Source organism: Cydia strobilella, chromosome Z, assembly GCF_947568885.1.
Source record: "Cydia strobilella chromosome Z, ilCydStro3.1, whole genome shotgun sequence".
Taxonomy (NCBI): domain Eukaryota; kingdom Metazoa; phylum Arthropoda; class Insecta; order Lepidoptera; family Tortricidae; genus Cydia; species Cydia strobilella.
In genome coordinates this window covers 16,432,633-16,456,435 of record NC_086068.1, presented here as the reverse complement: position 1 = coordinate 16,456,435, position 23,803 = coordinate 16,432,633, and the positions used below count along the sequence as shown (strand labels likewise).

At 38.4% G+C, this 23,803-nt stretch overlaps 1 protein-coding gene across 1 annotated transcript in view; it reads right to left on the bottom strand.

The window, feature by feature from the left end:
* LOC134754222 (uncharacterized) overlaps positions 1–22,045 on the bottom strand; it is a 46,757-nt gene extending 24,712 nt beyond the window's left edge. The window contains exons 1-4 of the mRNA XM_063690393.1: positions 21,855–22,045; positions 9,250–9,989; positions 8,581–8,697; positions 4,811–4,899 (exon numbers count right to left, since the gene is read on the bottom strand). Coding sequence (XP_063546463.1) covers positions 4,811–4,899; positions 8,581–8,697; positions 9,250–9,989; positions 21,855–21,908 — 1,000 coding nt within the window. The 5' untranslated portion in view covers positions 21,909–22,045. The remainder of the gene's footprint in view (positions 1–4,810; positions 4,900–8,580; positions 8,698–9,249; positions 9,990–21,854) is intronic.
* Positions 22,046–23,803: the final 1,758 nt, after the last annotated feature.

Below are 23,803 nucleotides of genomic sequence, written 5' to 3'. Positions count from 1 at the left end.
ATGAGGCTAATTCATGTTTGGACAACATCTTGACCAATTTACCAGCTCAACGAGTGCCCACACCATTAGTGGATCATAATGGTCTGGCCGACGGACACGCAGCCATTCTAAGCACTTTTACTACTGTCAAAGATATCAAACATGAGACTGGAAAAAACACCTTTGGAAGACAGTAAGAAAATCTAGTCGTAATACTAAACTGCAATTCCGACAGAAACTCGAAGCTGAAGATTGGTTAAATAAGGGAGTAAATTATTTTATTGATAAATTTAACCATATATTTAGAGAATGCTTTAAAAAAAAGGAAATTAAAGTACCATTAAGTAACTGTTGTATAAATTGGTTAACGAAGGGTATCAAGGTATCAAGTGCCATGAAACGTATACTTGTAACTCACAAAAAGAGCCAACTCAGACTCAATAGAAAAGTATAAGAAGAGATATGTTAATATTTATAACCGGGTTATTCGGAATGCAAAAAGATTGGCAGTACAGTCACAAATAGAAAAATCAAAAGACTTTTGTAAGGAAATTTGGAAAGTAGTGCAGAAATCCAGAAACAAGGCTGCAGAAAGTTCGAAAGAGAACCTAATTTTAAAAACAGAATCGGAAAACGGAAAAGTAAAAATGATAAATAACCCTGAGAGTGTATGTGCTATTTTTGTAGAACAATTTACACAAAAAAGTGATACAACGGATGCTTCATATCATGCTATGTGTCTATAGATAGAGACATGCCATTTGACAGGGTTTATCCGGCAGAAATCAATTTTATCGTTAAACAGCTTAAGCCTAAAACTTCTTGCGGATATGATGAATTACCTATTGCCATTTTTAAAGATAATATTGATATATTTGCTGAACCACTAGCCCATTTTTTTAATCAATGTCTAGACACTGGTACCTTCCCAGATCAGTTTAAAGTGGCAAAGGTAATACCGGTCCATAAAAAAGGTTTCAAATCGGATCCTAAAAATTACAGGCCAATTTCTATACTGCCAACACTATCCAAATTACTGGAAAGAATTATGAAGGATAGGTTAACTAAACACCCATACCTAAACAAAATACTATCTGCAAGGCAGTTTGCTTATTAAAAAAGCAGGGTACTAAGGAAGCGATTGGCACTCTGATTGGGGACATAGTTCATTAATTGAATACTAAAAAAAAGGTTGCGGGCTTGTTTCTGGACCTGAGCTCTGCATTTGACTTAGTGGACCATAACATCCTACTGGATAAACTGGAATTCTATGGTGTCAGAAGCAACGTATTAGCTTTGTTGCGATCTTACCTTCAGAACAGGAATCAATTTGTTGAAATAAAATGGACTCTTGATAACAAAGAAACGACTCATAGACCCAAAATGACAAGACTTACAAGGGGTGTACCGCAGGGCTCCATCTTGGGTCCAATCTTTTTCATCCTTTTCACCAACGATTTAATTGACTACATGAACAGTCAACTCTCAAATAGCCAGTTAGTGATTTTTGCTGATGACACCAATGCGGTAATATCTGCTGATAACGTCACAGAACTCAACGATAGAGTAAATAAGGCATTGGAACTTTTTCATACCTGGTTCAGTACCAATAAATTAAAATTAAAGAGCACTAAAACAAATGCCCTGCTGTTTACAACAACCGCTAATAGTAAAGATAGGCTGCACTTAACATCCAACTTAGGATCCAACATCCAGCAAGTGCAGTCTGTGAAATTTCTTGGCGTATTTATAGACTCTTAACTTAAATTGGAAATATGAGCTATCTGCAGTGGTAGGTTCAATAAGTTCAGCCTGCTACGCACTCAGAAGCCTAAGAGACGAAATAAAATTGACCCAACTCATTATGGTTTACTATGCGTTAGTCGAATCGAGATTAAGATATAGTGTTAAGTTCTGGGGCAACAGCTACCAATACAATTGTCATTCGGCTTTTGTGGCCCAGAAAAGGGCTATTAGAGTAATAGCACGAATATCGCAGCTAACGTCCTGTAAGAATTACTTCTCTGAGTTTGGAATTCTGACTGTACCCTGCCTGTACATTTTTATAGTGCTATGTGATTTGGTAAAGTCCTTGAACGAGATTGAAAACATAGAGCAACGGGAAACTCGTCTAGCTTCAAGAAGAAAGGACTTGCCACTGACTGTCAGATCAAATCTCAAGGTATTTAAGCACTCAGCAGGTTACCAGGCCATTGTCCTATTTAACAAATTGCCAATTGATTTGAAGTCGCTCACAGATGCCAACTTGTTCAAAAAGAAATTAAAAGCTTTTCTACTAAAGAAATGCTTCTATTCAGTAGAGGAATATTTATTTGATGACGATACAAGATATTAGTAGTTAGATAGACATATATGACATTCTTATATATATTTTTTTTTATATTTCAATTGTTTTTTTTTTGAATAATATAGTTACATGTAAAAAAAAACCGCAACGCAGGCTTCGTCAGGTGGCCACAAATGCAAATCAGCAACATGCTTCGTCCCAAAAATACCAATGATGATATCCGCAACAGGCTTCGTCATTTTTTTTTTTGTTTAAATGAAATAACTGTCTCGAATCGCACCTGGCTCAAATGTCCCCATTACGCTGGCAGCGTTACCGCGCTGTATGTCCATCGAGATCTGTTGGACCAGGTACAATCCGGACCGAGGGTCGCACCCCCTGTCCCTCAGTCACCGACCCAAATCCCTCACAAAGTCCCTAGCCTCCACAGCCCAAGGTCCCGCAGTCTCGACTGCAACCGGCACAAAGTCGTACGTTGGTTCCAGGGCAGAGTACTTGGCATGCTTCATTTTGGCGGCATACTCCGCGGCAGTACCAGCAGACCTGACGGTGAGACTCAAGTGGGACGGCGCAAATGTACTCACGCACGTTGCATCCCACAAGAGGCATCGTCCCCTCTGCCATGGAACCAATGTCAGACCATCAGGCCTCTTGCCATCCGTGCGGCACAACCCTGGAGGCTCCAAAACGCAAGGAATATTGGCCGACACCAAAGCCCTGCGGATGACATCATTGATGGCATAATGCCTGGAAAAATGACCCGCGCACTTCATGCAGCTAAGGCTAATATTAATTGTATTCACACTTGTAATTGTAATAATATGTTGATAATGAATAAGTTGAAAATGAAATGTATGTATATAATATTTAATTTTAACTATTTAATGTAGTTTTTTAATTAGGTTAAGTAAATTATAATAGAAATTCAAACATAATGTTTATTGTTATACTGAATAAATAATATGAAATTTTCTATGGCATGTATAAACCGTTTTTTTCCGCCATCGCCCTTCGCCACAACATTTCCATCTTCACCACTTAGATGGTTAGCAGTGCTTGTGCGTTTCTCCAGAAACTTCCCGCCCAGCACAGCTAAACTGTGGAATGATCGCCTGCGGTGCCCTTCAAACCTTCAAGAAAAGAGTGTATTCCCATATTAAATGCCGGCAACGCACTTACGCGCGACGCTATTCGCTTACCATTACTATCATTAGGTGATACGTTTGCTCGTTTGCCTCCTATATCATAAACAAAAATGCAATAAGATTTTAAGGAACCATCAAAAACCCAAGGTCATCAAAATAGGGCCGTGCCGCCGCCGCGATTTAAGGGGTCGGCGCCCATCTCTAGAACCAAGTGTCCAAAAAAATAAGAAAAAAATCGTGGAAATAGAGCTTACGAAAGTAAATGAAACCTATAACCTGGTAAATGAAAACTATAGCGAATATGATCAGTTTAGCCGTTTTTGAGTTATCCCTTCATAGTAAAAAGACGTACATATCAGCCACAATTAAACGTTTATTGCGACATTAAATGGGTTTTTAGTTATTTGGCATTATTCATGTAAATACCTGAAGTAAAATGTAAGATAAAAATTGATTATTTTACTCATTAAATTTTTATTTAATATTTAATTTATCTAAAACAGATTCATTGGCTGTATGAGTAATGCCGTTGATTATTTTTGGCAGTAGGTATTAGAAGAAAAAAGTAAAAACTAAGAGGCAAAGTCGCTGATTTTCATACTAATTAAACAATCATTTTAAAATTACTGCAGTTTCCTAAAATATGTGTTGTTTTCTTAAATATTGTATTTTAATAAATAAATAAATATTATAGGACATTATTTACAAGATTAACTAATTTAAAGTTTTCGCTATGGGTTATTATGACCAGACATGCAAAGTCTCCGATTGAACGTAAGTCCTAAGGAAAACATCATGTCACGTCTATTTTTGCCTTGTCTTTTTGGTTTCCTCGTATTCGATATGAAAAGTAAAGTGGTTATGGTTAACTCGGGTGAAAGTCACCATTTCATTCCTTTGGTAACAATCTTCTAAGATACATAGCTCCAGTTTAGCCTTTTGTGACGGAAGAAGGGCAACTACGGAACCCTACACTGAGCGTGGCTTGACATGCTCTTGGCCGGTTTTTATAGTAGAAATTAATATTAAATTGCAGGCATTTTTTTTCGATACCTAGTAAATGATTTAAACTATATGTGTGTACACACACTATATGTATACACAATGCGTTATCTACGGACGACTATACATTTGCCATGACTGACTTCTACACTAATTTTTAACCTAATTTACATGACAGGTGAACTAAAGTTAGGTAATAAAGTCTAAATATGACACAAAATAAAGCACTGCAAATTAACAGATAAATAATATTTGAGTATTAGTATTTATGTATTAACACGCAGCATGCTAAGCTTTTAAAATTCGAAACGTACCTATAATGAATTTAAAAGTGGTATATAAATCTAGTTTAGTGACGTAGGGACTAGACACTGACCTTGTATAACCCTGCCGAGAATCGCGCAGACAAAATCATGCAGTGGCTGTCCTCTAACAGGTGGCCGCTCCGATGTTCTCAAGGCAACCCTACGGAGAAAAACAAGTAGCTTTAACAACATACCCTACAAGGGGCGGGTTTAAGCGGCCGCTATATTATAATGATTATTCTGGTATAGTCACGGCACTCAACGTGAAACATATTTTTTTCCTTTTAAAAGGAAAAGGTGATAATGTGAGTTTTTAGAGTCTGGCCAATCGGAGCCCCTACAGAGGCTTTGCGGAGCCCTAGGGAGCCGCGGAGCACACTTTGAGAATGATGATCTTTTTGAAGAATTAATTCCCAGCAACCTGGAAAGCGTTTTAATACCTTCATTTTGTCCTAAATGGGTGTAATCCGAGTTTGTTGAGAGAGATAATCCTGCTTGTAGATCGAAATCGGTGCGTCCGATGGAAAATTTGTTCTAATCATAATAAAAATTGATATCTTAGGATCCGAAAGGTACATTAATAATATTAATATGAATTCGTAGTCAGGTTGTGAAAAAAGGGTCGCTACATTGAAAAATTTTTTTTCGTTATAATCATGTTAAGACGAAAGGGGACGACCGCCTCGAAACCCGTTTTCCATACAACCGTATTCCACATTTTAGAGCAAAAAACCAAATTTTTACAAGCTCCTAACTCTTATAATAAAGTAAAAATCGAAAAAAAATCAAACGGTTGGGCATAGCTATGACTAAAATACATCAAATTATGTAAAAATATTTTCCATAATATAAATATCCAGAGGAAAATGGGGACTACGTCTGTATGGAGAAGTGGCCGTCCCCTTTCCTCTTAATCCGAAAACCCCTTTTTACCAGTGTCTGTAGATCCACCAAACCTTGCAGGTAGTGCCATTGTAATTGATGATGGATTCCTTCTACATCGAGTGGTTCGGCAATCCAAGGTAAAATTTATCTCCTAACGCTTCCAAAATGTATACACACCTATTGGGATGCAGCAAATTAGAATGACACGCATTAAGGACCAAATGAATGTATTAAAACGATTTCCAGCTTGCTGGGAATTAATTCCTCAAAACGCTATTTTTGGAGCTAATTTGATTGGCCTATTTGGTCTAAGTCAGATATTTTAAAAATATTAGACAACCTTGCTGGCAACTGCTATTAAATACGTTCATTTTGGGCATTGACTATTACGTTGTTTAGCTAGTATTCAGCTACACAGCGACAATATTAAAATAGAGCTTTTATTTACCGGATTTAGATGGTATATTTGTTATGTTATAGTTTCGTCATGTCCGTTACAGTCAAGTCCGTGCGCGCTAAAACCCATCCGTGAGTTTATTTGGTGTATGTATATTTGTTTGCTCAAAATATAGTTTATTTAGGGTTCTGTATAGTCAAACACGAACACATAAAGGTGCAATTTGGCGCGGGTATAAATAATATAGATCGTCTACCTGAATAAAAAAAACCCAAAAAATAAAAATGTTTAGAGTCTAAACCAACTCTGGTGCTACTTGAATAGGTACAATGCAATGCAATTGTAAACATCATATTTTCATATGATATCATTGCCACTAGGGATTGCAGAACCGGTACTGTTTCAAAGAACCGGGATTTTCGGTACCAGGCAAGGATGGAACCGGGATTTTCCGGTACTTCCGGGAGTGCTTTAAAAAATCAGTTTTTACCTCAATTTTCAGTAAAAAAATCGTAAAACGACCGTAAACCTTTCTCTAAATATTGGTACAATATAAAAAGTACCATAGTGAAGGTACACACACTTCTTTTTTACGAAAATATTAATATGAGTCTTAAAGCCACACAACCATTGCCTACATTGACAAAGAAGTTTGACACCCGAAAATATGGGAAAGAAATTGGTAGTGTACTTCGAGAATCATGTAAGAAAACCTGTGTGATGGTTTTATTGGTGATGGCAATTCGAAAACCAATCTTGTCATGGAGTTTTGTTTTAATTATGTACTAATGTAATGTGTGTGAGACCATTTCGTGGCACTTTAATCTTATTTTGTAATGTCTTTTATTTGTTTGTTTGTGCTTACGAATAAAATTTTATTCTATTCTATTAAGTATTAATAATATTCTTGTTCATTTATTTCTAAACATGCCACATTTGTTTATATTTATAACATTATTATGGCAGTTATAAGATATCGATAATATACGATATCAATGAACTAAATCTCGGAAGGAAGTCACTAGCGTTGCCTCGTTCGTGCTAGTAAAAATCTCTATGTCTACATATGTGTCACTGTAATATATTAATTCATTTTAAAAAGGGACGATAATCATGTTTAATCGTTTAATTTTCTTTTCTAATCTGTTTATATTTTTATTAAAAAACACACACACACACACACACACACACACACACACACACACACACACGTCAAAAATACAGAAATGCAAAATACAAAATTTTAAAAATGGTATTATCATTATGAGCTTCTTATACCGTGTTCGAATTAAAAGGAGTATTTTATTAATTCCAAATGTCTATCTATTTTTTGCTCCTATTTAGTACTTATACAAATAACTAATTGTTCGTATACAATCATTTATCGTAGAAAGAAACACTTATGCACATAAAGTTTCAAATTGCGCTAATTTATATAGTCAGCATTTTCAAACCCATAGGGCATAGACTATTTTTGTTTTGATTTTAATATGTGATCAGCCGTAAAAGTATTAGCCTTAGATTGATAAAATATATTTCTTTACAGAACATGCTATTTCATGCTAAGTAACAGAAAACAGTCCTAATTGTACCGGAAATAATATATATCGTCGTTTGCACTTACTAAAACAGATATGACAGTGTGAGATTTTAATCAAACATTAATAGGGTTTGTTCCCGGTACTTTCGGTACCGGTATTTCCCAGGATTTTAAAATTAAAATCCCGGTTCTTTGCTTGGCTTTAATTCCCGGGAATTCCCGGTACTTTCGGTATTTCCCGGGAGCAAACCCTAATTGCCACACTTGTCAGATGCCATGTCAACTTGCTCCGACTAATTATTTCCTGTACATACACGTTAAATGGGGAATATTTTTCCGCTTCACATAGGTGTGGGTTGTCATTCGATAAAACTTTCAAAAATTATAGAGGTCTTTAAAATTATTGATAAAATACCTAAATTATAAATATCTTCACCGATCCGATGCATACAGGTTTCCTCACGATGTATAGGATTATACATACACAAACTGCTACAATCGCGATCCTTCCTTTTATCATCGCCGTAGTCGAGTAAAGAAAAATGTTGATTACAATGTATTTGTATTAACGTTTATTTACGAAAATTTTGTTGTGTTCATTGCTCGTGTTTCGTTAAAATACTTAAAATTCTAAAAAGGTCCCCGCACATTTTTAAACTCGACTGTACTTTCGCAAACATGCATAACACAGGCCCTTCAAACTTGTATTTGCAACTTTAATACAATATACATCAATGTAAAGTTAATTAAACGTAATTTATATTGATACCAATATGCATTAGGTAGTTTAATTTAATTACGCTAAGAGCTAGAATCACTTAATATTTCGTATGCCTTGTCCCGTATCCGTCCCAGACAATTTTGACTGTAATTTAGGATTTCAAAGATATGAATTTAGTAGCAATGTTTTGACAGGGGCCACAGAATAACTAATAGTACTCAGGGGCATACGAAGGGTTTAGTCCAATATATGCAAAAGGTGTAACATATAATAACATAATAGCCTCAAAGGTACTCACCTGGATGGTTGTTTGTTCGATAGTATTTTGACGATGAGGTGCTGGACGCAGGTATCGACGTGCAGCTCGGCCGGCGCCGGCTCGCCGCACGTACACGACGAATTGCTTTTGATGCATCTACGAATAACTCCACATCAAACAGGTGTTGACGATTTCTAATAACAATACAGTACAAAAGTAACGGTTACAATCTCATCTATTTTACGATTCATATCAGCCGGCTGTTGTCGGGACGCACCTACTGTAATATCTCTATTATAAGAACTGGCGCGAAATTTGTACTGAACCTTTAAAAGGGTCACATTGAATTCGCGCCAGCTTTTGTGATACAACCATACAGTGATTATATTGAATATTTAAATGGCAGCACCACACAGTCTGATCGTGACTGCTAGAGAAAATGTGCACTTCCGTTTTGACACCTACAGATAGTAAGAATGGAAACTTATTTATGTAGGATTCAATTTCCTTTGATATTAGTAAGGTGTGCTTCGACTTGAAGGTGCGCCGCTTAATGTCAATCGTAAAATATCAATAATAATAAATGAAAAAGTTAAACTGTATCCCCTATTTTTACAAAAGCAATTTTTGAATTAGTTTTGCAAAAGTCACAACTCACACAAGACAGATAACGCGCGATTTAATTATAAAAATATATATTATGCTCACTGTATACAGCGGGTGTGTCCGCACTGGCCCGTGACCGGCAGGGCGGGAAGGGCGCCGCAGTCCGCGCAGCAGATGTCCTGCTCCTTGGGCATCTTCTTGAGGTGCGCGAGGTTCACTAGCTGGCCCGCCACGTGCATCGCCTGCTGCAGCACCAGCGGCACCGGCACGCTCGGCACCACGCGCGTCACCATCATGCACGACATCATCAAGTGGACGTTCACGTCGCTCTTCCAACCCCGTCCCTCGCGCGGCAAATCAAATGGCGGTATCGATAAATTACGAAGAACCCGCAACAGTCTCTGCCGCGGCTGCCTTCTTAATGTTTGCAACCAATTTGTCGGAGCTGTGCAGTCGTTAGGCGACGGTGCACTGTTATTTAACAACATTGCGCTTTGTGTTGTTGGATTAACGGGATCCTCTTGATGCGAAGTTAATTCGCCACCTTGAACTGCTTGGCTATTGGAAAATAACATGAGAATTCCTGCAGCTTGAATATCGTCATTAGTTAGTCCTAATTGTAAAGTCTGGTCCTGGTCCGGGGTGGCCGTAGTCGCAGGATCGCTGTGCCGGTGAGTGATGCTGATCGTGTAGGGTTGCTGTCTGACGTCGTTCGCTCTCCTGTATAATGGTTCAGTGCGAGTTACCCGACGCAACGAACGCCTAACACTAAGTCTGTCTCTTGTACGACGATCAGTTTGTGGGCTGGCTTGCAGCTCTGGTTGGATATCATTCTGTGTGACCTGAAAATAATACATCTGACTCTAATTTTGAACTCGATTACGTACTCCATTACTTATATTAGTTTTGATAGCCACGTGTGTCCCAACTTGTTGCTCCTAGCTATGTGCGCTGAAATTCAGCGGCTGAATTCGGTGATAGTTGGCTACAGCCACTCATTTTGCTCGAGTAAACAGCCCGGCCGCATACTCCGCACTATTGATTTTCTGGAGCGACCTTAGCTAACTGCACCTCTATTATTCTGTTGAATAATACATTAACGGCATCGATTCGTATTTTATTGACACAAACTGATGATTGAATTGGAAGAGATCGCTGTTTAGCGATAAGACTGCCTGTTGTCTACCATAGTTTGTTATTTTATGTGCTTAATGTGTATGTCATGTTACTTTTGATATTGGTGAGCAATAAAACATATTTGTATTGTATTGTACTGCTCCACGCACTCGTATGTTTATACGAAATTACATTAGTACACAGATGCAAGGGCTCGAAGTGAGATATGTGGACATATTTTAAACCAGCTTCTGCCTGTGAACTATCTGCGTGGAAAGAAATTTGTGATAAAAACTACCGATCTTATTTAAACCCTTTCTCTGGACTCAAAACTATTTTTCCATACCAAATTTCATCTAAATCGGTCCGGCGGTTTAGGCTGGAATTGGTAACAGTATTAGTAAGGATAATTAGGATTAACCGTCTTTTGTACTTGTAATTATTGTTAAGACGAAAGTGGAGGTCCCGCGCGAAATCGCACAAACGTGGTGCTCATTTTCCTCTCTGGATGTTACATAATTGATAATATTATGACACAATTTGTTGTATATCATCACGGTTATGCCCCTACGTTTGATTTTTTTAACTTTTTAATTGTTATAAGGAGCATTTAATTTTTTTTATGAAATCTGTTTTTAGCACCTAATTTTTACAATAATAAAAAATCGGCCAAGTGCGAGTCAGACTCGCGCACGAAGGGTTCCGTGCCATTACGCAAAAAAAGGCATAAAAATCACGTTTGTTGTATGGGAGCCCCACTTAAATATTTATTTTATTGATTTTAGTATTTGTTGTTATAGCGGCAACAGAAATGCATCATCTGTGAAAATTCAACTGTCTAGCTAACACGGTTCATGAGACACAGCCTGGTGACAGACGGACAGACAGACAGACAGCCGAGTCTTAGTAATAGGGTCCCGTTTTTACCCTTTGGGTACGGAACCCTAAGTTATTCGCAACCTGAGCGCGTTAAGCGATGCATTTGACCCCGTTCCAGTAATACGGCTAGAAACTTTGCTCTCATCAGTTGGAGCCGCTATCCGCCGGCGCCGGCGACCGCTTGCATATACTTCAACTACTAAGCGCTTACATAAAATACGCCATTGAACACAGTCATCGTCTGGGGTTGGTTGCTTGCAATAGTCTTACGCAAAGCGCGAGTAAGCGGCGCGTTATATAACGCGACCTAGTGGCACACTGACTCTGTATGCCTGTACCTCGGTTGCACTGCTCTGCCTACGTACGATTACTGAGTAACCCTTCTATCTGTTGTAATGTAAGTCGCGAATATTACATACTCAATACAAATTCACACACATAACGCGCTATCTGATCACATTACACAGTCCCATGGGGCTATTTAGATCTATGAACATTTTATATGCATAGATAACATTGAGCACGAATATTTTAAGCCATAGCAAATAGCAACAGCCGAAAAATATATGACTATATTAAACATTTGTGGCTTTCCATCACAGAATAAGGGTCCTTATGCTTCAAGCGCAATCGCGGACCTTTCTATCTGAAATTCCAACAGAGATTCTGATAGAACGGTCCTTAATGTCCATATTGCAGGAGAAGCAAGGAGGACCCTTCTCTGATGGAAAACCACATTTGTTCCGAGTGTACAAACTATTGCAAAAGTATGAAATGTACGGATTAAATATTATATAGCTAAGTAGTATTTATGTTGCTACTTCAATTTTAAAGAAAAGTGCTCTACCAGAAATGCAAGTGGTGGATTTCTTTGTACACCGCTTCGACATACGGACACGTTGAGTATAGGTACTTTACAACCAGTTCTTTTTTTTTTCAATTGATTAATTGCAAATTTTGAAATTTACTGTGATAAAGACGAAGAATGATGTATCCGAGCCGGAAGTAATATTTGAACAATCGATAGTCATTTTAGATGACCAGTCTGGTATGAAGCCGATGGGATTCGAATCCCGGTTAGGGCATTTATTTGTGTGATGAACACAGATATTTGTTCCTGAGTTATGAATGTTTTCTATGTATATAAGTATGGTAGATATTTATATCGTATACGTATGTATATCGTCGCCTAGTGCCCACAGTACAAGCTTTGCTTAGTTTGGGGCTAGGACGATCTGTGTAAGATTGTAATCTTTTATTATTATTTACTATTATTTATTTTAGCTTGAGCTAGTTATAGTAGCCTTGATTATGAGCTAGTTATAGTCGCTTTGATTAGTTATTTGGCGACTACTGTGCGAAGTACCTACAGCTGTTAATAAAATGTTCTTCGAACGGTGATCGATATTTTTTCATGGTCGACAATATTATGTGTTGGACGGAAAGTTGAGGTGAATGATTATAGAAAACCGATTGCAAAAAAGGTAGTAAAACTAGTAAAGGAACGAATGACCGATGTCATTTAAGCTCACGATAGCTAAGGTTTTAAATACCTTGCAGAAAGTTTTCCGCAATCTGGCAGTTAGTTTTTGAACTCGTCGCAACGCTAAAATAAAACTAATTTCAAAATCCCGCTGTAGTTAATTACCAATACGAGATACTGATGTGTGTACAATCTCAACTCCGGTGCCGGTACCTATATGTTTTATTGGTTAAAAGAAAATCTCACAGGAGTTATTGCCATAACACAATAATCGGCATTAACATGTAAATATCACATATCGGTTACAGAAAAATGCAACTATATCGGTGAATACCAGGTTGACCTACAGTATCAGGTTACCATTTTGTTGCTACGAGTATATCACTTGTGTACCGTGTGAATCCAATACACTGTAAGTACTGTAACTACGATAGACAGATAACTGCAGATACAGTAAAAAGCTATTTGACTATTTTTTGAAAATGGTTTTAATTTATTGTTTATGACTTAATAATTACACTACATTGATATTTCCGTAAAATTTCCTGTATTAAATATAAAAAAACACTGTTAAAGTTTATTTATTTTAAACGCGCCTTGGACGCTGTTTTTGCAAAGGGGCTAAATAATCACGTGACACGTGTGACGTCAAGCGCAAGTAAACTCAGTCAATGACCTTAGTTAATCTTACGGTTTATGTGCATTGAATTCATTATAAAATGGTATATAAATGGTGTATAGTGCCGCAATGTTCAAGTACGACTATAAAAAATCCAGACAAATCATTTGTTTCCATTCCAACGAATCCCAAAAAAAGAAAAATGTGTTTAAAACTAGCGCGAAGAGACCCAAAGAGCATTTTAGCGCATATAAATGTTTTTATGTGTGAAGACCACTTCGATGTAAGTAATATTTAACTGTAAATAAATATGGTAATTAAAGCAGCGGATTTTGTTATTTAACGAAACAAGATCTAGGTATTTAATGATAACATAGCTCTTTCAGCATTAGTTAGTTAGTAGCATACTTTTTCTTTCAAACTAAAGTGCAGTATGGAGATACTATTCTCGTCATCGTATATCGTCGTCGTATTCGTATCATCGAAATCGAAATGTTCGTAAATAAACAATTTCTACGTATACTCACACAGCTGTTTTTACATTTCTAAGTTCCGCAGCATAGTAATCCGGATTATCTTTAAAGAAAAGTGCAACCATTAATGCGTCTATGTCTGGTAGGTTGCCGCTATCAGCTTTCACTTGTGCTACATATACGGATAAATCGGAATATATCAGAAAACTGTGGAACAATAACTAAAATTAACTAAACACAAATAAAACAGTTAAAACACTCAAGGCAATCAAGAATGTTTACCCGCGTGTAACGTCATCCGAGCGTTGACCAATCACAGAGCGTTCCCGTCCCTGATGAAATTTTAAAAAATATTAAATTTTTTTTCGTTTATTTTCCAAAAAATAAACATAATTTACATTCATATATAGTGAAATATACTTTATTAGTTTATTATCTTTCAGGATGACAGCAATTCGTTATATATTTTTAATGTTATCAAATACCCTATTGGATTCACACGGTACCCGTTTTAGATAGCAGGATATCACACGGTACCCGTTTGTATAGCAGGATATCACACGGTACCCGTTTGTATAGCAGGATATCACACGGTACCCGTTTGTATAGCAGGATATCACACGGTACCCGTTTGTATAGCAGGATATCACACGGTACCTACTTGCATAAAAGGATATTACACGGTACTTACATGTATAGCAGGATAATTTGCTATCGATCAGATCGGCGGAAGATGCGCAAATCTCTTAACCCTTTATAGGGTTTCGTACCCAAAGGGTGAAAACGGGACCCTATTACTAAGACTCCACTGTCCGTTTAGATACTGAGCTAGACAGTTGAAATTTTCACACATGATGTATTTCTGTTGCCGCTATAACAACAAATAAGTACTAAAAAGTACGGAACCCTCGGTGGGCGAGTCCGACTCGGACATGTCCGGTTTTTAAAAAGCATCAACTTAAAAGTTTGCAAGATCTTATTTTTTTCTATTAATTTTAAGCGAGAATTATTTATTCCCGCTGTTGTCATTTCCAAGTTACAAGACGGCAATATGTTTGCCATTGTCGGTTAATGAATATAAAGTACCCATTTTCATAGTACCACTAAAACTTTGTTGGGAAATTTAGTTTTTTTATAAAATAAGTTGTTTTAATGTTTAAAAGCATTAATTGGACGATTGAAACATGAGAATTAGAATTGTCAACAAAATCAAGCGTAACCAATTTTATTCATAGATATTTTTGTTGATATGGCACTATCAAAATATCTAAGATCTTGCCAAAGAATTAACATTTTACAAGAGATGGAATGACTTTTATCTGCTCCACTTTTTTCGTAGATTGGTACGAGTAGGTACATTCTGCAATCCAAACTAAAATTTATATTAAATAACAACACATTCATCAAGAAAAAAAGTGTCTGGAGTTGTCTGATGGCAGATATTTTGCCGATACCCACTAAAGGGTTTAGCAACTAGAAAAGGGCTAGTGATCTTCAAACTGCTAAACTTCTTTTAGGCCACGAAATGAATACCCAAAAAAAGTTTTAGAGGGAAATGCTAGGAACACAATTTTTGACTTCGTAGCTTTGTTTGGACTAGTTAGGAGGTGAACATATCAAAAGTCCCCGACCGTAACCCTGGTGCTGGGGGAGAGAGGAGGGTTTGAATTGGACACTTATACAAAATGAAAAGAGATTTAATTTGTTACTGTCACGTAAAATGTTAGGGAAGAAGGGAAGTAAGTGAACGTCAAGTGCCATCGCTTTTGCGGGGAATTTAATAACAATAATAACAATGACAAATTGACAGCTTATTGGTCATGCATGTTCAAAGAGTAGTAAGTATATGTCATGTCTTTAGTTTTTTATGGCTTTTTAGGAAAGAGTTTTTAAACTCTTTAGACTAAATCTTTGGTAGGGTGATACCCCTGTATTACTGCAATGTTCTGCCGCCAGAATGCAGCACAAGCACGTATCGTAAACCATAGAGTAAATTATACATACTGTGCCTTAAACTGTTTTTGACAAGTTCTTCAAAACAATAAAATATGACCCTGATGCATCAAGGCGGTTTGTTTACGAAGGGCCTAAGCGGGAAACGCGAAAATAGAAATTTAGTTATCTGCCTCTTTATCGCTCGAATATGCAAGTGTTTAAGAGGTTAGATAACGACATTTCGATCTTCTTGTTTCGCAGTGTGATGAGTTGTGGTAGTGGCGCGCCCTACGCAGAGTTTCGCGAAATATTTCCTATGAAAATTTAATTTCAACTTAAAAATTAGGTATGAAAAAAAATTTACTTGGTTGTATTAGAGCTATATTTATGTGATCGCCATCGATTACCGAATTCGAAAAATTGGTTCCTGTTTTTTTTTTTTTTACTAGCCTAATTTAGTGTCCCACTGCTGGGCAAAGCCCTCCCCTCGTTTCCTCCACTCGACCCTGTCGTTTGTAGTGTCCCGCCAATCCGGATAAAACGCGTCTAAGTCGTCCCGCCGTTTCGGCCTGCCTGCACCCCGGCCAGCACGTTCCGTGGGTCCCACTCGGTAACCATTTTGGCCCACCTTTCAGGGTGCATGCGGCAGACATGCCCAGCCCAGTCCCACTTAAGCTTAGCGGTCTGGACACCTACATCTACAACTCGAGTTCTGGAGCGCAGTTCCGTGTTTCTGATTCTATCAGTTCTGCGAACACCTAGTATACTGCGCTCCATCGCTCGCTGGCAAACCTTGAGTTTGGACTTTAACGCCTCAGTTAATGACCATGTTTGAGCACCGTAGGTTAGGATAGGCAGGATACACATGTCGATGAGTTTGCGCTTGAGACACCTTGAGTTCCTGATTACCGATCAAAATTTACACTTATCTTATCCCAACGCACCTCACGTTGTATACGCAGCGCGGTTTCATTGCCGCTCCCACCGCCGTAAGTAACTATCAACAAGTACATAATCAAGGGTACGATCGAAGTTATTCATTGAGCACTGAAATAATACCGGTGGAATACAGGTATAATATTTTTTTATTTTCATTTTTTTTATTTAATAGCAAAACAAACAGCGAATAAAAGTAAATCAGTAAAAATATTAGGTACATTAGGCAATACTGTTTCCCCTTAAGTATATATTTTTATTATTTATTTTTCAATCCGACAAAATTAAGTTTCCACCCTGCCGAAATTTTATCGAAATTATGAAAAACCGTATATATCTAGGATCTATACTGTCCGATAACGGCAACATTGACTTAGATGTAGCCCACAGAGTAAACGCAGGACGCTTTCAGGAGTGCTCTGCGACAACAGTATGCCAATAAAACTTAAGGGTAAAGTCTACAAAACGGCAATCAGACCCGCTATGCTGTACGGCACTGAGTGTTGGGCGGCAAAGAAGACCCACGAGAACAAACTGCACGTGAACGAAATGAAGATGCTGCGATGGTCGGCGGGTGTAACTAGGCTGGATCGGATTCGCAACGAATACATCAGGGGCTCCTTCAAAGTCGCACCCATAGGTGATAAGATGGTAGAGAGGCGAATGCGCTGGTTCGGGCACGTGATGAGAAGGGATGAAGAGTACCCAGTTAAAAAGGCTTTAGCAATCCCGGAAAAGAGAAAAGGCGGAGGGCGCCCTCTAGATACGTGGTGGACAACCGTATCCAAAGACCTGGAACGGGCTCAGCTTGAAACGCAAACAATCCAGGACAGGCGATCCTGGCACCTAAGGACGAGGAGAGCCGACCCCAAATGAAGGGATAAGGCTAGGAAGAAGAAGAAGAAGAAAAACCGTATAGAGTAAGTAGTAAATAACATTTTACATCTGACTTAATGACATCTGGTTTATTCGGTTTAATTTTACTAAACACGTATCTCAACAAAGCAATATTAAGAAGAAAACAGTTCACAATCAAATAATTACATTATTTACATTTAAATACATCATGTGTGACATGAACAGACTAGGAAAGTAAGATTAAATGATATTGTTTCTCTTTCTTCTTTCAATGGAACGCTTTTACAATTTCTGTTCCTTAAAGGTCAGTGGTTAATACTAAACTAAAAGTGCTATCTTTACCCCTGACGACTGACAAAAGTTTCCCTGCTGCTGCCGTTTCCCTCCTCTCCCCCTAGCTACGCAACCTGACCTGTCCCAGTAAAGTGAGGTAGTGTGCGTGAAGTGCGCTTGTGTGTGAAATGGGGTAAATTGACAAAATCTGAGATCTACCGTCGCCTTAATAAGTTGGAATTAATTCCAACATTCCAACATTACCAGTTCATCGGAAAAACAAAAATACACGTATAAGAAAGACGACATGACAAATTTAGCTAGCATAAGGAATCTACCAATAATCGATTGCTTTTATATACCTACTAGCTTTTGCCCGCGACTTCGTTTGCGTGGAATTAGTAATTTAGGTAGCTTATTTTTTAATCAATTTGCTTCTTATTGATTTCCCATACAAACTTCCACCCCCTTTTCACTCCCTAAAGGGATGGCTAATTGGCCAAAAATGCATACCTACACATTTTATAGTTTTTACGAAAAGTTAAATGATAGTCTTAGAGTCCTTTTTTAAAGAAATTATTAATAACAAACTTCCACCCCCCGCTTTGCACCCTAACGGGATGTTTTCAGAGATAAAAAATAGTCTATATCCTTCCCCACAACTCAAACTATCTCCTAACCACATTTCATCTTAATTGGTTGAGCGGTTATGTATTTCCCATACAAACTTCCACCCCCTTCAGGGATGATTTCTGGGATAATAAAATCTGTCCTATATCCTTTCCTGAGACTCAAACTATCTCTGTACCATTCTTCAATCGGTTCAGCGGTTTAAGCGAGAAGAGGTAACAGACAGACAGACACATTTTCGGATTTATAATGTTAGTATGGATATCTACTCGTAGTTAGGTGTGGAACTTAAGAGTATATAGGTGTTAAAGTACATATCATACATATGTCTAAACAATATGAATGTTTGCGCAACTGGGCATTTACGTGTTGACAACAATAAGTACTTATACTTAATTATAATTATTAAAGTAGGCAGGGAGGTAGCTATGTGAAGCTGTTTACAAGACAAGAATATAGTTGTAATGTAAATGATACCTTCGTACAAGTGGCGAACTGGCGGACTGCCGGGTAGTCGTGTTGGTGTTGGTGTAGCATAACAGGTAGGCGAGCGAGCGAGCAAAACATTACAAGCAGCTGTGCGTATAAATGATACCTTCGTACAAGTGGCGAACTGGCGGACTGCCGGGTAGTCGTGTTGGTGTAGCATAACAGGTAGGCGACAGGTAGCGAGCGAGCAAAACATTACAAGCAGCTGTGCGTATAAATTATATACTTTAGATAGGCTACTTATTAGGCACTTCATAGTTATACTATACCCTAGGCAGGTCTCTATACCGAGATATGATGATTATGGACTTAAGACATGACGGGTAATCGTGCTAGCCTTCTATTTTCTATGTTGTCATTACAAATTGCAACCTGAACTAAAAAAACAAAAAACTGATTGCAACCCTTTAACGATTACAGAGATCCGTTTCACTGCACAGCGTTAAGCATTAAATGAAAACTGCTAATGTCAAGGCCACGAAAAAACCGTTCCGAAAGAATTCACTATGCTGAAACTTGCAGCGTCAACCCTCATAGATTCGTAAGTGAATATGGGTGAGATATTCAAAATGACCTGCACATGCTCTTATTCTTATTCAATAGCATTGTTAAGTTCAATTCGAACACTTCACCCGCTTAACTACTTTTGCTGCTGACTATACCTACTCACGTCAGCGTCAGCATCGATCGAGCTAAATCAAACTTATGCAGTTTGGAGTGATTTTTAGCTTAGCTACTGTATTAGCATAATAAATAATAAATACGTAACTAATACCTACCTACACAAAAATACCTATCTACTCTAAAACTTAGAGTAGGTAAGGTAATGTAATGAAACTAATGAAATAACATTCGTAGTTAGCGTTACTAAGTTACTATAGAAATACATAGAAACCAGTAGCACAGAATAACTAATAGTACTACCGTCCAGTAGCGTCGCAGCGACACGTCGTCTGCTGTTGCTGTTTGCGGTCGGGTTACAATTTGTACCTCAAGGGTCAATTCACCCAAATAACTGTCAAATATCACTTCTTACGTTGCGCCTACTATAAAAAGTTGTACATAATTAAGATGACTAAATATTAATTTATTCAGGTAAGAAAAATTTAATAAATGTAGAAACAAGTCCATCCAAAGTTCGTGATCAGCAACGCATGCTTCGTCAAGTGGACACAAAAGCCAATCAGCTACAGACTTTTCACTTACTTACAAATGCTGTAATCCGCAACAGGCATTGTCAATCTTAACCGCTAAATTTAGACTATAGTGCCACCCCGAGCCGTAGCCGGCCCATAATATGTCCCCATGACACTGGCAGCGTTGCCCCGTTGAATTGCCAAGAAGATCTGTTGGACCAGGTACGATCCGTTGTGAAGATCGCAACCCCTATCTCCTAATCGTCAACCCAATTCCCACACAAACTCCTTAGCCTCCGCACCCCAAGGTCCTGCAGTCTCCACCGCAACTGGTAGAAAAACATACATTGGTAAGGCAGAGTACTTCGTACGCTTCTGTTAAGCAGCATACTCCGCAGCCGAACCAGCAGCATTGATGGTGTGCTAACATACGTTGCGTCCCATAAGAGGCACTGACCGACCCTTCTGCCATGGAACCAATGTAAGACCATCTGGCCTTTTTCTATCCGAACGGCACAATCCCGAAGGCTCCAGGACACTGGGAACGTTGGCTGAGACCACAGCCCTACGAACTACCTCATTCATTGCATGGTGACGCGAAAAACGCCCAGCGCACCTGTGACAACTAAGGCCATGATGACCATTCTCCTGACTCGTCCTGATGACTATAAGTTGGAAGTTAAGAACAAAGGGTAAGTAAGTAAGTAAGTATGTTGTATGTGCGCTTGATCCTCGCTTGATTCGGTTACGGCAACCATAAGTCTGGCCAGGCCAGACCTGATGCATAGGACCTATGCAGCATGACTCTGTCTGCGGCTCCTACAAGAACCGAAACAAGCGTGTAAACGCCGCCGCCATGCTGAATACCTACGCATCTGGTGCGTGAACTGGGCTTTAGGTAATGGTATATAATATAATTATACCTATTGAAAGTACCAGTACCTCAGCTGTAGTTTGTCGAATCTGTCTCATCTGTCATAGCCTTCAGACAGTAAAATATCGGTAAAGGAAACTAATCGATTCCTAAAGGTTACTTGTCGAGTTGTGCGTCATTTCAGCGGCAGATCCAGGATTTTTATTTGGGAGGGGCTTGCACCCCATGTAGGTAGGAAAGACTCATATGCTTTCGAGAAAGCATATGAGTCTGTAGCAAAAATAATGTATATTATGGTTCATTATTTTTGTATGTGGGTATTTTTGCACATTGTAGTTTTTCTTCAGTCACCCGTTGACCACGAACGCTGTAATGGGTTCGAAGCGTCAGGATGTAGTATAAATTCAATATACGCGATGTTTTATTTCAAGCTATAATTTCTTTATACCTATCAATAAGTTATGATAGGAAAAAACATAAGGTTATATAATGTCTAATTACGCAATTATATTTATTTGGGAGTTTTTAAGTTCGCTCACTAGTTGCGCTTTAGGCGCCTAGTACCGATTATTTATGTTTACACCAACACCATACTGTTTACGACACGACCCGCACGCCGCTTCGCTTTGCGGTGGAGCCGGCTCCGCCGATCTACCATGGTTAAACTGTTCTTTATTCTTGATAATATGTACATTTAATCAATAGCAATTGGTTAAAAAGTTCATCAAAATAATTTGAAAACAATATGACCTACAGTTTTGAAACTGTTAAATAACGGTCATTCGATGCCGCCGACTCGATTAAATCATCCCTAAGCTTAAATCCTTACATAATTTTCTTACGTAATGACCACGTGGCGAGGATTTTGTTCTTTTATAGCTCACCAGGAGCCTAATACCACTTACAATTACGTAACATTATTCTATAACGTAAAAATGATCTTGTACAACTATACCAATTCGTCGAGATTCAGGTGGCTTTAAAGTAAAACTATGTACTATGTTACCTCGGTTGTAGTAGACGGCAAGGGCATTAGAAGCTCGCTAACCGGAGGCCACATGGTATAAACTCCGCTCTTGTTTTGGGTAATCAGGATAATTAAAAAAACTGCAAACTGAAACTATTTATAGATGTACACAACCACGTACTACCGGACACTTATCCGAACTGACTGACGGTGACGAATAAGATGGTGGGAAATTGAAGGAAGGAGAAAATCAGTGTTGCCAACTCGGAATTTGAAAAAATGCCAGACTTATGTCTAAATTATGCTAGAAATATGCTAAATAATTTTGAAATGTGCTAAAAAAGATGCTAAAATATTATAGGTGACAAAAAATCGGCCATTATGACATATGACATGACATTGACATAATGACATTGACTATACCATAAATAACACAAAAAGATTAGTGGGTGTAGACGAGACAATTTTTCGCACAATCTGATTGAGAATTTAATTGGTAACGCGTATGAAAAAAAGGTCTCGGTGCGGTGCGGTAGTCTGTTACGGCTTATTATAATTCCTCGTATGTATAAAATTTCCTTTGACGGTTGTGCCATGGATTGTCTATCACTGCCAAGTAGGTTTCAAACTTGGCTTAGGGACATAATCACTTGATTCACTAAATTATGCTAAAAAAGATGCCAGATGCTCACAGATGCTAAATGGAAATTTTCGATGCCTGAGAGTGTGAAATTATGCCATATCTGGCACCAATTATGCCAAGTTAGCAACACTGGAGAAAATACAGGAGGTACAAATAAAGCTGTTAATGTCAAAATTAGTCATAGACAATTTAAGGCGAAGTTGTATAATGATTAAATACCCTAAAAGGTTAAAATAGAAGAGAAATACATATCTAAAAATTAACTTTTTAAGTGTAAGCGTGATTGTAAGTGGGCAACAATTGTGCCTCTCCAAATTGCTCTCCAAACGTCACCATTAATCGTTTGCGAATTGCGATACATTGCGGCGTTCGATTAATAGAATAGAATAGAATATTTATTGCTCTCATGATTGAACTCTTTGCTTCTCTAGGATATAACTAAACGGAGTAGCCATTAACAGGCTTTCCCCTGCTTTCCCCTCTGTCGAAAATAGTCGGCCAATGGTCATACACAATATACTGACGTTTATCTGACATGGCTATTATTACGTTACGTATACATTTGACGTTCCCCTCCCCAGCAAAAAAGTCTGCCGTGTTTTGTATAGAAAGACGTGGCGTCTCCGTTTGGTTGCTTCTACTCAAATACCTAAACTCGCATTCCCATTTGTTGCACCGTCTGTAGAAACCTTAAGATATCATATTCAGACAAGTTTTAAAGCTCACTCCAGACTACACGGCGCGAAACCGCGAACGCGAGTTTGGAGATTTTTCACGCCTTCGCGCCTAGTTCCCCGTTTTTTGTCGGTTTATTAGCCCGCGTCAAAGGAGACGCGAAGCGCGAACTGGCAAGATACCACATTACACACTATTTTGATTCATATGTGGCAAGATAAATAATAATTATAATATATAAAGCGGCTATATTTTACGGTTTTACAACAAGACAAAATGGAAAAATAGCTAAATCACATACGATGCCATAGATAACTAGCAGTTAAACTCGATCAGCTGATGCTTTTCCGCCATCTTGGAGCAAACCAAACTGCGAAATCGCCGTGAAGTTTGCGAGTGTGGAGTCATACGTCAACGTCGCGACATCTTCTCTCCGCGAAGTCGCGCCGCGATTCACGCACATAGTCTGGAGTGACCCCAATAAACCTGGCCGCAAACGTTCGGCATTTTCCGCAAGAAATGACATGTGCTAGCGAGATAGCGCTATGCATTTCTAGAGCGACGTCTCGTTCCCATCTGTCATTCCGTACGGAAACCGAATGAAAATTCCGAACGTCTGGGGCGAGCGCAAGTTAGTAGCACATTTACGTCTGCAAGGTCCTTTAGGAAA